Source organism: Mchenga conophoros, linkage group LG3, assembly GCF_057382185.1.
Source record: "Mchenga conophoros isolate Kocher_MC1m ecotype Shallow Benthic linkage group LG3, M_conophoros_male_GT1.1, whole genome shotgun sequence".
Lineage (NCBI taxonomy): Eukaryota > Metazoa > Chordata > Actinopteri > Cichliformes > Cichlidae > Mchenga > Mchenga conophoros.
The window spans coordinates 45431927-45447058 of record NC_140528.1 but is presented as its reverse complement, the minus strand read 5'-3'; the positions used below and the strand labels follow the sequence as shown (position 1 = coordinate 45447058).

The window sequence follows — 15132 nt, the reverse complement described above, 5'->3', positions numbered from 1 at the left end:
TTGCATCTTTAATTTGTAGATTATCGTTTTATGAATTGATTTTGATATATTTACATGCTGTACATCACTTTGGTGTTTGCTGTTTAGATGTGCTGAATAAAATGAGTTGACTAAATACTTTAATCAGTTCACAAATTGTTTTTGTGAATTTTACGAAGTTTAGCTTATTGTCCATATCCACATTTTTTTCCTATTATATGTATGTGTTTTTGACGTATTTATCATTTATATGCCTCTAACTTTTAAAATGGTTCATTTTTGAATGCATATTTTAAAACTGATTTACTTAAGGCAGGGTGTCAAACATAAAGCCCAGATGCCAGACTCGACCACACTCCACTCAGGCCCACCGGAAGCTTTTGAAAGTGTAAAGGAAGACACATTTTGGGCTTTTAACTGTGATTTCATATTTTACAGCTTTTCAAAGACCTCCCCGTGGCTATTCGTACACATTCCTAAACAACTGCAAAGCACACTCTGCAACTGTTTCTAACAGTTGACTGGTTTTGCAATGAGTACACATAAAAAGGTTTATTAACAGAAAGTGTCTGTGACCTACCAGAAGTTTTTCTGTAATTTACAAATTCTTACAAACTTAAGCTAAAAAAAAAGTCACAGTGAGAGATTTTGTTTCATTATCTAAAGGAGAATTTCTTTAACGTTTTTATATTAAGATATCACAGAGATTTAAATGTGTCTGACCCCCCCCCCTCCCATCTCTGATTTATGGTATAAATTTGGTCCAAATACATGCAGAAAACATATTAGTGTAAAAGATTTATATTAAAATAATAGCAATGTCAATTTATTCATATACGATTAATACTTGTAAAAATAAAACCTATAAATAGTCCTTTTTTTTGCCTACATTGTTTAATCATTGACTTCAAGATTAAAAGTGACTCAGTGAATTAAATGTTTGTTTTTCTGCCATGACCGGCTTTTGTTTCTTTACCTGCATACCTGAGGTGTTAGGAATGCTGACATCACTTAGACAAATATCGCCTTCATTCATTACCTAATTAGGAAATGAAAAATGTTTCATTGGTAGCCTCATTCTTTTTCTCATCATCACAACTTTGATTCTGTCAAGCTGTAAATGTTTATTTTTAGTTTTATTTTTTGTAACTTTTCTGGTAAAAACGAGCTTCCGTACATCCGTCTCTCCGTTTGACGGAAGGTCCCGCGAGAGAAGTCGATCTCAGGTGAGTCACGGCCCGTTTCGAGTTGAGTCAGCGGTGCAGGCGCGATGCAGGCGGAAGCAGCATCACCATATTTGGAGTCAAACGAGGGACATGTGGAGGCGGGGCGCAGTTTCTCACCAGCACAGAGAGGCTCGTGCAGATGAACCTTGGTGTCGCTTAACCAGGAGACGGAAGAGGAGGAACAGGAGGAGGTGAAAAAGTGGAAGGAAAGGTGACAAAAAGTTAGTCTTATTTTTGTCCGTCTTCGCGCGCACAAACTGCAGTTTTGTTTTTCTTTTGTTAAAACTTTTTAAACAATTGTTTTAACCTGTTTTATACCTAAAACGAACGGGAAACGCGCGTGCACCTTCCGACAGGTGTGTTTGAGTTCCTGTTTACGTTGCACCAGTTAAAATGTGAGACGTACACTGGCTTACCGAAGCCGTGGACACGAAATGTAACTTTTAACGTTAAATCGGAGTAGGTTTTCACGGTTTTGACATGTTCACACCATTTTTTTTGTGTGAATTTGTACTTGTTCTATCAGAGAGTGGGGTTCAAACACCTTTTAAATGATAAGCCAGTTAATCGATATCAGACTCGTCAAAGAGTCACGAAACGTTTGTTTTTAGTTGCTGGAAATTATTTAACGTGAACTAATTTTAACTTCTGTTTATCAAAGTAAAGCTTAAAATTACTTCCTTCTTACTTTTGTTAATGTTGTGCTAATGGGATTTTCAGACTAATTAATCGATCAGTTGTTGATTGGCTAATAAGTCATTAATTAGCAGAAAGTTAACTCAAAGTTCGTGGCTGTTTGCTGTTTTGTGGCACATTTTTAAACATGTCATTCCTGCCTTTCTGTTGAGTCTTTGATTCAACGCTTGCATATTAGATGTGTTTTCATTGTGTTTAATTCAGCTGGTATAAAGGATTAATTGGCAGGTATCAGTACAATACTTCCAGCTTGTCTCTCTAGCCACTTTAACAGATACCAGGCTGGACTCCTTTTTGCCATAAGTTCCTTGTGGCACAGATTCAAGGAGGACATTTAGCTTCACACAGTTGGTGCAGATTTATTTGGCTGCACATCCCAAAGGTGCTCTGTTAGATGGAGATCTGGTAATTGTGCAGACCATCTGAGTACAGTAAGTTGGAATGAAAGAAGTTTGAGATGATTTAAGCTTTGTAACACAGTGTGTTTTCCTGCTGGAAGCAGCCATCGTCATAAAAGGATGGACATGGTCAGGTAAGCTGTAGTGTTTACATGATGCTCATTGGATTATAAGGGGCCCAAAGTGTGCCAAGCAAGCTGTGCCCCATACCAAATCACACCATTAGGAGCCTAAACTGTTGATATAAGGCTGGATGGGTCCACGCTTTCCTGTTGTTCACCCCATATTCCGACCGTACCATCGAAAAGTAGCCTCAGATTCCCGTTCTTAGCTGACAGGAGCGGTGCCCTGTGTGGTTTTCTGCTGCTGCAGCCTATCTTCTTCAAGGTTCCACATGTTGCATGCATTCATAAATGCTAAATGTGTGAAAATCCCAGCAGATCAGCCCATCTTGCATAAACAGCAATGTCACATTCAAAGTCATGAGCAATTTATCAGGTGTACCTAAAAAAAAAAAGTGGCCAGTGACTGTAAACATTATGTTGCTCTAAAAACAAATGAATCATTAATCAGCTGGTCAGACAAATAAGTCTGATAGAAATGTGACTGTATTTATCAGTTCCAGCACATTAATGAGGTTATTTATGTGTTTTCTATAACACTATATTACAATATTACGTATTTGTGTTACTTTTATTTGTTTAAACGATGGTAAGTTTACTCATTTGACATTTCAGTGAGTACATAGGCTGTTATGAAGCCTGCTCTTCTCACAGTGTGACCATTGGTTCTGTTTTAAATCCTTGTGACTGAATTTTGTGCTTTTTTTTGGCTAAACACATTCTCTGGTGAGTGAAAGATGAAAATATTCTTTATCTTACTATCTCAGTGAGGTAAGTTGGGCGCTTTGCAGCAGTGTAAAACTCGTGTGTCCTGGGTTAATGAATCAGCTCTAACTTGGTGAAATTGAATTCTCATGCCTGTAACTCGATTAGACTTCGTTTCTGCTGCTCTGTAAACAGGATGTAGCTTGGTAGCTGAGCAGAGGCCACTTTTCTGCCAGTTCAGGGCAGAAAGTGGAGCTTTTGACACAATGACGCTAAAATGAAACCAAACGGGAGCAGAAAAGCAAATAAAGGTTCATCCAGGGCAGAGCAGCTGATGGTGGGCAGCAGGAGTTGTGTTTGGGACAAAGTATGAAAAGGTAGTTATTTGGATTTTTCTGTATTTGCTGTTCGTAGGGACACAGTTACTCTTTTTTTTTTTTTCTTTAGGGTTTTTGTTTTTCGCAACATGATTGGTTCCCTAAAAGTATCAGGGGTGTGGGATGTTCAACTGGATGCTTAAATCTTACTGGTTGGTGACAGAAGTGCTACACAGTTAAATGTATTCTATAAACACAGTTATCATTTCAAATATGTTACAGTGCCACCAGCTGCTAACTGGGGCTGGGGACCTAGAAACTGCAATGACAGCTGTAGTCACTTTATAGAATCACTTTATTGTATTATATTCAACTTTTTCTACTTTACTACTTTTTTTTCTAAAAAAAAGTTCAACTTTTCAAGCTTAAAACTAACTAATTATCATTTAGCATCTTTCATACAGCTGTGAACAGTTTATTTTCATGGAAACGTCTTGCCTGAGTAATTCTGTCGGGTGAGACTGGTTAGAAAACATTCACATGGCGATGCTCACACACAGGTGATGTCAGACATTCACTCCTGTGTGAAGTGTTGGTAGAAAGGCAACACACTCAGGAGGAATTTATCAGCAGTGGGTTTACAAGTGCACATTTTACTTTAGAAGTCGATGAATAAATCCTTATAATTTCAAATAACATGTAAGTCAGTATCAAACTATGAACTTGGATTCATTGAATAGTCATGTTCGTTTCTAATGCTGGCCCAGTTTTTATGTTTTTAAACTGAAGTTTAATGATCATTTTGTTATTTGTCAAACCACGCCTTGCTTCTGGAACGAGGAAGGGCGTGGGAGGTTTATCAGCACATTATCAGCAGATACTGATCCTGAAGGTGAAGACTTGAAATGGCGGTGTCTGTCCCAGGTGGCATGCTGTCAGAACGTGTCAGCAGCTGTGGGTTCACACACTGTGTTTGTGTGGGCGTGTTGGCTTTGCAGGGAGTGTCATCCTCAGGTTACTAAAGGCCAAATTCTCTGGAGTCATGTGGGCTTCCGGGTGTAGGTGTGTGTATACCAGTATTACTGACATTGTGGGGACGTAAGTCTGTCTACAGTCACTCTGTGAGGACTTAATGTCCTAAGAGGGACCAGAATGACTTGCTGTGACCCTGAAATGGATAAACAGAAAAAGGTTGGATGAATGGATGGTAAAGGTCTGCTTTTAAGAGAGTTACATGATAGTGTGCGAGCTGATATTACCAGTATTTTGGGGACTTGAGTTGTAAGGGAGACCAGAATGAGTACCTGTGTTGTACAACAATGCATTTAAAGATTAATCTGTACTTCTGTGTTGAACACATGTAGATCCTCCACACAAGCAGCTGATAGTGTTGCCAGTGTGACTATTTCAATTTCACCACCAAAGCAAGAACTGGCAGCGGAGTTCATCTTTTTAAGTTGATCCGTGCACTTCCAGTCGATTTGAGAAATGGCAGCAGAAAAAGAAGCAGAGAGAAATTTGTAGTGTCAATACAAGACCGGTTTCTGGGCTGAGGTTATGGAGTAGGTCTAATGAAAAAGTACAATTTTCACTTTATGCAGTTTAGTAAAGATCTGGGCTAATGGTGATGCCGCTAATATAAGACAAACCCACACTGCAGGTGTAGCATGATACTCAGTGAGTGAAAGGAGAGTTCTTGAAAATCATCGTTGTTCTGAAGATTCAGCTGAAAAACTTTATCTGATGGATGAGAAGGGCAGATGCTGTAAGTTCATCTGATTATTGTTATCTAAACTCTAATGTAATCTGATTCTGACACGCTCAACATGCAATGTCTATCTTAGTTTCTGTTTTTGTAACTTACGTTATTTCACTGCAGATGTACGACGTAGTGAAACTGTTTGGGTTATGTAGGTGTACTAATGCGAGTCTATATAAGATCCTTACTGATAACTCATAACAGAGTTGTAGTTGTAGTTATTTTTTTTACTCATGGTCTTCTTTTTTTCAGGTTTATGCCGGTCACCTGCTTTCTCTGTGACGTCACTGCAAATACTGAAGATTGCTGCTCTGTCGTTAATACCAAATGGTTTGCAGACCAAGGAGCTCAATCGCTGCTGACAGTCGGACTTCTTCATTATTGACACAGAAGCTCACTCTTGTGAGTGATCAAAGAACTCATTAAACTTTTTCACATAAATCAGAGAACTTATTTGCCAAAGACTTCAATGGCAGCATCAGAACTGATCCAGGAAGATGATAAAAACTGCATAGAGGTGATTTCGACAGATCCGCCTTCACCTCCTCAGTCTACGAAGGTGCCCAACCATACTCACCACATCTCCCGGACACCTCATTCTGAGGATGTTCTCGATGGTGACGGCAAAGGCAGGCGCAGAAAAATTACTGAAGTGCTGAAAGAGAACCAGCTGATAAACTCGCTGTGCAACAAGATACAGCAACGCTGCAACTACGACAAGATCACCAAGGAGTCCGACGACCCTCTCCCTAAAGAGTGGTGGAAAACGGGCGTGTCCTTTATCTACGCCTTCTTCGCCCTCGTCTTCAACGCTGTCATAATCGTTATCATCCATGAACGGGTGCCTGACAAATCTGTGATTCCGCCGCTTCCTGACAAGTTCTTCGACTACATTGACAGAGTGCCCTGGGCCTTCAAAGCAACAGAGGCCTGTGGCTTGACTCTCTGTGGATTGTGGCTCGTCCAGTGGCTGGCACTTAAACACAGGTAATACTAAGGATTGAAGGTGTACTAACACTCGTACTGCACCCAAGCCCAATTCCCCTCCCTTATGGAGTAAACGTCAGTGTGATCTTTTAAACTCACATTCTTGCAGAGCACGAGTTTCACAGTGTCATGCATTACGTGGTTTAATTGTAGTTGACGGAGCGTTAGTGAGGCATGCTCCAGTGCATTTAACAATCACTACAGGGATTTTCCGACAGAGAAAGTTTTCCCACATCTCCTGATCGCAAAGGTGTTTTGATCTGTGGCAAAGGCACGTCACTAATTCCTAACTTGTTGTTATTGTCAGCATTTCTGGTTATGCTAGTGAATTATGTTTAATTACCTCGTGGTTGTGTTAGAAACACATAAAATGCTGGGAGTTTTCCATCTTGGGTCCCCACTCTCTGTTGTAGTCAATTTTATTTCTCCCTCAGATTTTTGCAGTACTTAATAAATGGACTGGTTCTTATATACAGTGTTCCCCCAGTTGTCCCCGGGGTTACTTAGTGCTTTGTCTCATTCAGCTGTGAACGGGGTTCAGTTTCTTGCCAAACTGTCCTTTGACACACGGATTGGAATCTCACTGAAAAAACACTTTTATGTTATTGTCTGCAGAGCGATCGTGGCTCGGCGGTGTTTCTTCATGATTGCAACGCTCTACCTGTATCGCTGCATCACCATGTACATCACCACCCTGCCGGTACCTGGAAAACACTTAGAGTGCGCTCCAAAGGTATGTAAAGGTGCACCTAAGTACTCACCTGTTCACTAGTCGCCCTTCTTCAGTTAAAGATCGTTTGTCCTGTCCATGCAGCTCTACGACAATGTGACGGAGAAAATGTGGCGGATTATCCGGATGGTCTCAGGAGGAGGTAAAACTAGATTTATAAAATATGTACAGTAAGTGTTTAGTATTTGGCTTGTAGCTGAACACTGACTCACAGGAAACACTAGTGTATTCAAGCACCGGACACTGCTGCATTGCACTGTGGCATACACAGCGGAGATTAGGGCATCTGAGATTGATCATCAGTGGGTTTTATTCATGCAGAAGGAGTACTGATGTAACATTTATGCTCACTCACACCAGGGAGCCTCGTTCCCACCACCAACAATTATCAACATTAGCTAAGGTTACATTAGAAAACGAGTCCACTCAACATTAATGTGCAGAGTTTCTTTAAAAGTTCTGCATCGTTCTTAATCACGTGAAATGAATGAATATAATATAATATAATTATTTAACGGGGTGGCACGGTGGTTAGCACTGTTGCCGCACAGCAAGAAGGTCCTGAGTTCAATTCCACCATCAGGCCGGGGTCTTTCTGTGTGGAGTTTGCATGTTCTCCCCATGTCTGTGTGGGTTCTCTCCGGGTACTCCGGCTTCCTCCCACCGTTCAAAGACATGCAGCTTGTGGGGATAGGTTAACTGGATAATCCAAATTGTCACTAGGTGTGAATGTGCGAGTGAATGTGAGCGCGAATGGTTGTCTGTCCCTGTGTGTTGGCCCTGCGACAGACTGGCGACCTGTCCAGGGTGTACCCCGCCTCTTGCCCTATGACAGCTGGGATAGGCTCCAGCGCCCCCCGTGACCCTGAAAAGGGGAAGCGGAAGCGAATGGATGGATGTGATAATTATTTAACATAAAACGCTGCATTTCTTTGTGTCTTCAGGTTTGAATGTGACCGGCTCTCACATCTTGTGTGGAGACTATTTGTACAGCGGTCACACCATCATGCTGAGGCTGTCCTACCTCTTCATCAAGGAGTGTGAGTAACCACACACCTATTTATTTTTACATGATCACACACATTGATATGCAACTTATCACGAATAAACTCTTAACTTCACATTACCCTGATTTTACTACTTAGCCGTAGTATTAAACTAATTTGTGCATGTTGCTTTATTAGTATTCCCTGTTTGTGTTCAGACTGCCCGCCCAGGTTCTGGTGGTATCGTTGGTTCTGCTTTTTCCTGAGCATATTTGGACTCATCTGCATCCTCCTCGGCCATGAACACTACAGCATCGATGTGGTGGTTGCATACTTTGTCGTCAACTGGACCTTCCGGTGGTACTACGCCATGCTGGAATCACATGTGAGTAGACACACACTGAGTTATGGCCTCGTAACACCATCTCCTGGCTTTATTCAGTGTTCTGGGGTTTTAGGATTCTTTCAGCTGCTTCAATTAGTCAGACAAGACCAGATGAAAACATACAATCTCATTTTTAAACCAACACACCTCCATAACAAATAGAGAAGCAGCAGCAGCATGATGGGCAGGCAACAAAATGTTAGTCATGAAGCACGAAACACTTGCAGGAATAACGAAAGCATTTGAAATGGAGGAATCAATTTAAATGAGAAGGCCGATAGGACATAGTATATATAATTTGTTATACATTTTTGTATACACTTTTTGTTTGGAATGTGTTTGTGTTGGGCCATCTTGTTTTGGCCTATTGTTATTTCACTGTGTCAGGTATTATTACATTAAGATAAAGATACATAAAGAGTTTTAAACTCATAGCATAGCTGCATCTACTAAAAATCTCGGACAAGTTCAAATCTGAGTGACTTCAAAATTGACTGAAAACAACAACTGTTTCTTCTTTTCTAACTTGTGGTGCTCTGTCAGGTACACAATCAGGAACCCAACAAGTACCTGACTAGAACCTGGTGGAACCGGATCTTCAAATTCCTGGAAGGGAACGTCAAGGCTACTGTTCCCGTTGAGTTTGGGTGGCCAGTGCCCATCCCTACTACCTCATGCAGACGGAGATACAGTATAGTGGACAGGTATGATAGTTAAGTGAGGACAAAGAGGAGGGGAGATAAGTCACCTGATGACAGCAGCATCTGTCCTCCCTGACTCCTGAAGAGGACGGATGGACAGAGGTGGACATGAGACTCTACCTTCAGGTTATTTATTGGAATCAGCATTTTTTGTACTGAGGACTCACAGGAGGAAGAGACGGTGCGTTTACATTATTAGCTCTTGCTCTTTATCAGAAACAACATTTTTAATGTCTTCAGCATCCATGACGTAAACCTGCCAACAAGAAAAGACACTATTTTTTTGTAAGCTAGTCTGAGAGTGGTGCCAAAGCTAAACTTCTAAGCTGTGTTGTATTTTTCAGTCTGGATTGTTGCTAACTGTGTTAATTATATCTTTGGGATATACTTAAGGAAAATGAAGCTGCACATACAAATGGTAAAAAAAGACTAAATCTAAACTAGCCGTGTTGTTGTTTCTGGATGTGCAACCTAACACAAAATAAACTAAACCCTTAAGTATTACAGTTCCTTCTGGCTGTGGTGGTTTAAAGTGGTTTGACTTCAAATTCTCAGTGCTAGCTCCAGGTGGGTCCTCATCAGTGTCAATTAATTTGTTTTTGTAGCTTTATGTTCTTGATTGTTGTTGTTGTTGTTTAAGTTATATTTTCAAGTCTTAATGTTAAGTGTTAAGGCACTGAGTTAATGGTGGGTGTTTTTTGTTTTTTAAATGCCATATCAATCAGTGAAAGAAAACCTTACTGCAAACTTTGATTCTACCTAATGTACCTAGCATTAATAATGAAGGTCGTTGTGCCAGAAAGCTCCACAGTTTTATAAACATGTTTCTTCACATTTTTCCAATGTTGACTTGAACACACTGCCACAATCACACGTTTGCTTTGATAATAAAAGACTTATTTTGAGCACAGAACTGTTTACTATGGTTAAATATTTCTGTTTTAAAGATGAACTACTACATACAATTCACATATACATCTTCTCTGGAGGAAAAAAAAGCTCCTGTCTCTTTAAGACCCACATCCTTAAATGTCCACTTTCTTTTGGCCAACTGTTTGTCAGCTGTATTTTTTCTTTTCTTCTGTCACCTTAAATAAACTGTAGGTTACTCGTGAAAATGCTGCAAAACTGAACAAAAGAAGCCTCAGACGTGTCAAAAATGTGAAAGTAAATTCCATGTGAATGCTTGTCATTTCAATTTTTATCATGTTTTCATCCAGATTTGGCTTAGGACTTGTTCTAAAAAGTTTTGTTATATTTATTTATTCTCTGTAAGTCACAAAACCAGCATTGCAGTATCAGGAAGAACTGAGTTGTTGTGTTGTGATATCAGTGTTAATTGTTCTGACCGTCATGGCTTTTAAGTTAAAATAAAAACTTAATAATATGCGAACTAGGCAGTTATCAGCTGTAAAGTCATAAATCTTTCAGGAAAAGATTGCAGAGGTTGTTTGTTTAGTGACATTATTGTTTAGCGTGTAACGATCATAACTTAAGATAAAGATTTATGATTGGAAAATACGAATGAAAGTGTATTGATGAATGTTCACCATCATCCACGTAAGGAAATCTCAGAAAGTTTATTCCTTCTGACAAAGCGTTTCTCTCACTGAAAACACTACGTCCACTTTTTGGGACAAATTAAACTACTTAACAGTTTAAGCAGAGATAAAAAGTAGGTAAGTTGAGCAGTCATTTCATAAGGATTCAAGTCATTTTCTCAGTGGGTTTCAATTTAAAAAAAATCTGAGGATTTATTTTAATTTTGACTATTTTAAAGTTTTGGGTAGCCCCAATAAGCCTGCATACACAATAATGTTACTGCTACATGCCCATAGTGGTGTTGTTTGGTCTGTTCGTGCTGTTGACATACTGATAAACTACATTTAGTTAGGTGCTATGATGATTAACCTAAGATATACCACCACTCCTCATCGTGTAGGAGGAGTTCACAGCCAAAGAATCAAACACGCAGACAGAAAAGTCACGCATGCTGTTTTATTACATTGTAGTTGTTTGTCATTGTCTGATTATCCCCCCCCCTTCAGAGCTCTCATCCAGCATTCAGAGTCCAGCTGCAGTAAACAAACAGAAAAGATTTGTATGTATTTCACAGAAAATAGTTTTACACACGTGGTTAAAATCTCAGCTTTTATGAGATTATTCACAGTAATTATTTCATACTAAACCCCAGTGTATCACTTTTATAGTTTAAAGAAACTTTAGGTTAATTATTAACACTTCTCTGCAGCGCCCCCTGGTGTGTAAATGCCAGTGTTTATTATTCGTTTCCACGTACAGACAGGTGCTCACTGACTGAAAGCAAACTCAGTATAATACAAAAGCAATGTAATTAGTACAAAACCATTGGAAAATTAAAATTATTTAAAACCAGTTGATGTATGTAATTAATAATAGTGTCATAACAATCTTATTTAAATATTATTTGTTTATTTGGCCATTAAATATATTTATTTAAAAATAACTGCAGCTCACTTCCCAAATGTCTCAAAAACTGTTAAATATATAAAACTGAAAGTTTTACTGGGAGAATCAGGATCTGTACATTAAAAAAGTCTCAGTGTAGGCAAGTAGGGGCAGGGATAGCTCAGTAGGTAGAGTGGTTGCCCCATGATCGGAAGGTCGGGGGTTCGATTCCCCTTAACAGCCACCCTGAGGTACCCCTGAGCAAGGTACCGTCCCTACACACTGCTCCCCGGGCGCCCAATGGCTGCCCACTGCTTCACTGAGTGAATGGGTTAAATGCAGAGAGCAATTTCCCCACGGGGCTCAATAAAGTACAATAAAGTACACACTTTCTTCTAAAGTTAAAATATTCCCATAAAACTCCATATCTGAGCACACACTGATAAAATTATTTCCCTTTTATTATTAAAAAGGGAAATAAAACACTGTTCTATTTTATTCTTATATTTTTGTGTATTACATTTTTTGAATTTTTGGCATATATTCACTCACACTAATTCCAAAATCCTTCAAATATCATCATGTCCTATATTTATGAATATGACTGGACTGTCAGTGACGGATATTAAAAAAAACCCGACCTGGAAGTGCTTCCTGATATCTGCTGGCTCTGCTTCCTCTTCCTTTTACCCTGAAGATTAAAAAAAGAAGCAGAAGCTTTCAGGCACAGACATGCAAAGGGAGAATTTCTGATAAATAAAATGAAATAAAATAAAACATACATAATTGTCCCGGGCAGACCATCCAGGGTAGAGCTGCATGTGGAGGAGTCTCTCTTTCTGCGCCAGGTCGTAATATTTGGACTGCTCGGAGTGGGACAGAGCGTGCCACTGAGGAACAGAGACAGGAAGTGCTTATTAAACAAACTCAGAGTTGCATAAATCAAACATCAAACATTAAAAATGGTGAAAAGGGCTACATCAGCCAGCAACCAAAGAAACCCTTTGAAACTGTGTTTGTGTTGCCCTGCTCCTGCGTCACTCTGACATCATCAGGCTTCTCACCCTGCGGCCCAGGATGCGGTTGATGGCGGCGCTCTCTCTCTCCTGGCCTTCCTGCAGCACTTTGTGTCTCATCTCCTTCATATAGAGCATGAAGGCGTTCAGAGGCTTCTTCACAGGCTGCCTGCTGCCGAGGGCGAGAGGCACGAGCGCACAGAGTTCATTCACACCACTGGTTTCCATCAGAAGCACTGCTCAACTTTAGTAACCCACCACAAGCTCACCTGAAGGCACTGTTGCTGTGGTAACAGGCGTGCTGCCCGGACTGGGCGGAGACCTGCTGGGCAGCAGCAGCAGCAGTGCTGATTGGCTGGCTGTACAGAGAGGAAGAGGGGAAGTGTCTGTCGCTGTAGAGGAGGAGAGGAACGAGAGGATGGACGGACTGCAGAGAGACAAGGAGAGAGGCTCAAACATTTAGTTTAAAAAAAGAAATTGAACGATTACAAATCCGAAAAAGTTCATTTTAAATAATTTATTGTACTATTAATTTATTTATAGTTGAGAAAATGGATGGTTTAATTTAAATGGCAGGTAACAGGATGTTCACTAGTATAATGAATACATTTATTTCCTTTTGTGTATTATCGGTGCTTCACTCCCAACTTCCTCGAGGCTGCTGATCTCTGCCCAGCAATTTCCTGGTGTCTCAGTCTTGATCGTAATAGAAACAGAAAGCAGCAGCTTGTAGCTTTTTCCCATGTGCCTGATGTGTTGAACACACTGTGTTCAACACATCAGGCACATGAAAACAGCCTGGGGACAGTGGACCCCGAGCTTGGACTGCATTTAACACTGATTCTGTTAGAAAGGGAACATACTGGCTTTAAGGGAAGGTTTCAACACACACACACACACACACACACACACACACACACACACACACACACACCCATCTCATCAGAAGTGAATCGAGGCCTCATCCTGACAGTGTGAACAGATGGGGATAAAAACACTCACAGTATCAGCAGCAGTGCTTTGAGTCTGTGGCGTGTTATTTTGCCCCCTGCTGGTCGTATTGAGATACTGCTGCTGCTCAGCTGGCCACCAGTCGTACGCCTGCAGTTTAACTGAAACAGAAGGAGGAAACAAATCACTTTCGAATGTTGTCAGAAAATGTATTTTTTGATGGTCTTACTTTTATCTATGTTTATTGATTTTTACCGCCACAGCTCAGCCCTGCAGAGTTTGGATTTAGTCCCATCTCCTGAAATAAGATCAATAATCCACAGTTTACAGTGACTCAGGCAGTCAGAATGAATAAATGTACATTTCATTATCATCTTAGCATGCATTACACTATATATTACAAATGATCATTTACTGGTTATTTCTCTATCATTAATATGTAACTGTCAACACAAAAGCGCTTTATAAGCACTTACATTTGATTGACACTTTTACTCTGTTTACTTTCGTCTGTTAAAACTGTTTTATTGTTATTTTAGTTACATTTATATTTGCTCTAAAAGTCATTGAGTTGCCATGAATATCTTTATTTACCAAACTGTTATCATTTGTAGATGAAAATCTTAATTTTAAAAGACGACTATGATGAAATTTACCATTCAAAACATAAAAAACATATTTTTTTTACTTTACAATAAAATGAAGTTAAATTAATAAGTTTTGTAGAAATTAACTTGTATTTATGTGATATCAATATGACTATTTATGACAATGACTTTACCGTACAACAGTTTCCCCAAATAAGGACCAAAGAGCCGGTAATACACCCATGATATCCTTTGATATAATTCAATTAAAAATCCAATAATAACAATAATCACTAGAATGAATACTTACCTCTATGCCGGGCATCTGTCTGTCCTTGACTGTAAGGAGGGAATATATGAAAGAAACCTAAAGTAAAAGTAGATTTAGAGATTTGTGGATAATTCAGATGTTAGCACGGAGAAGAGTGGCAGGACAGTCTTTGAGTGTGATTCATCTCTACTGTAGAGATGAACTCGTGTCCATGATGTTTATAAACCCCTCGACCTCCCCACCCCCCAACAAACAGCTATTTTCTTCCCTCAGGTTCTTCCAGTGCTCTCCTCATAGTTTTCTCTTCTACACCCACAAAACCCCCCAAATGTTCAGATTGTAAACCATCTACAACCTCAATCACCTGAGAGTCGGGGCTGGTTGAGCTCTTTATTCCTGTGGCCATAATACTGTCTTTCATCAGTCTACTTCATAAATCGAAACTGCCAAAACAGGACGAAAAGTATTTCCTTAAGATATTAAACTGTTAGTTTTTCACAGGAAAACAGTTTTGTTTTTTCAATTTCACTCTTTTTTTTTTAAATGTACATTTGCAGGCCCTAGAAATGCCCACACAATACGTTCCATTAACAATAAAAAACATTTATATTTAGAACATTTTTGTGCACGAACACTCAGATATAATCCTCTTTTGTATTTCACCACGACCCTTGACTCCTCCCTCTCTGGCACCCCCAGGTTCAGTGTTGGTGTCAGGGGTGAGGATCCCTCTGGCTTTGCTGGCACAACTGTCAGAAGTGTTTTGCTGTGATGTGTCCGATTAAATTATCACCAATAGAAACCATCAAAGGAAATAATGAGGCATATTTTTTTTGTTTTAGAAATATATCCAACACATATTGTTTAAAACAGATTTTAGTGAAAGCAC

The 15132-nt window shown here is 39.7% G+C and overlaps 2 protein-coding genes across 8 annotated transcripts; one reads left to right on the top strand and one right to left on the bottom strand.

The window, feature by feature from the left end:
• Nucleotides 1-1299: 1299 nt before the first annotated feature.
• Nucleotides 1300-10512, top strand: sgms2b (sphingomyelin synthase 2b). Of its 6 annotated transcripts, XM_085260209.1 has the most exons (8): nt 3510-5005; nt 5104-5208; nt 5455-6189; nt 6805-6922; nt 7004-7061; nt 7864-7959; nt 8124-8290; nt 8834-10512. In XM_085260209.1, the coding sequence occupies exons 3-8, from the start codon at nt 5672-5674 to the stop codon at nt 9005-9007; spliced, it is 1131 nt and encodes a 376-aa protein (XP_085116335.1). In that variant the 5' UTR covers nt 3510-5005; nt 5104-5208; nt 5455-5671; the 3' UTR covers nt 9008-10512. The 6 variants fall into 6 exon arrangements, with proteins under 6 accessions (XP_085116310.1, XP_085116317.1, XP_085116342.1 ...); XM_085260184.1 differs by lacking the exons at nt 3510-5005; nt 5104-5208 and adding an exon at nt 1300-1426; XM_085260191.1 differs by lacking the exons at nt 3510-5005; nt 5104-5208 and adding an exon at nt 1336-1416.
• Nucleotides 10513-10882: 370 nt separating this feature from the next.
• LOC146578964 (uncharacterized) lies at nt 10883-14469 on the bottom strand. Of its 2 annotated transcripts, none has more exons than XM_085260342.1 (8): nt 14283-14469; nt 13641-13683; nt 13437-13546; nt 12704-12861; nt 12483-12603; nt 12201-12308; nt 12060-12109; nt 10883-11066 (listed from the first exon to the last, which is right to left on the bottom strand). In XM_085260342.1, the coding sequence occupies exons 1-8, from the start codon at nt 14295-14297 to the stop codon at nt 11045-11047; spliced, it is 627 nt and encodes a 208-aa protein (XP_085116468.1). In that variant the 5' UTR covers nt 14298-14469; the 3' UTR covers nt 10883-11044. The 2 variants fall into 2 exon arrangements, with proteins under 2 accessions (XP_085116468.1, XP_085116458.1); XM_085260332.1 differs by having other exon boundaries at nt 10886-11066; nt 12483-12606.
• Between the last annotated feature and the right edge of the window lie 663 nt (nt 14470-15132).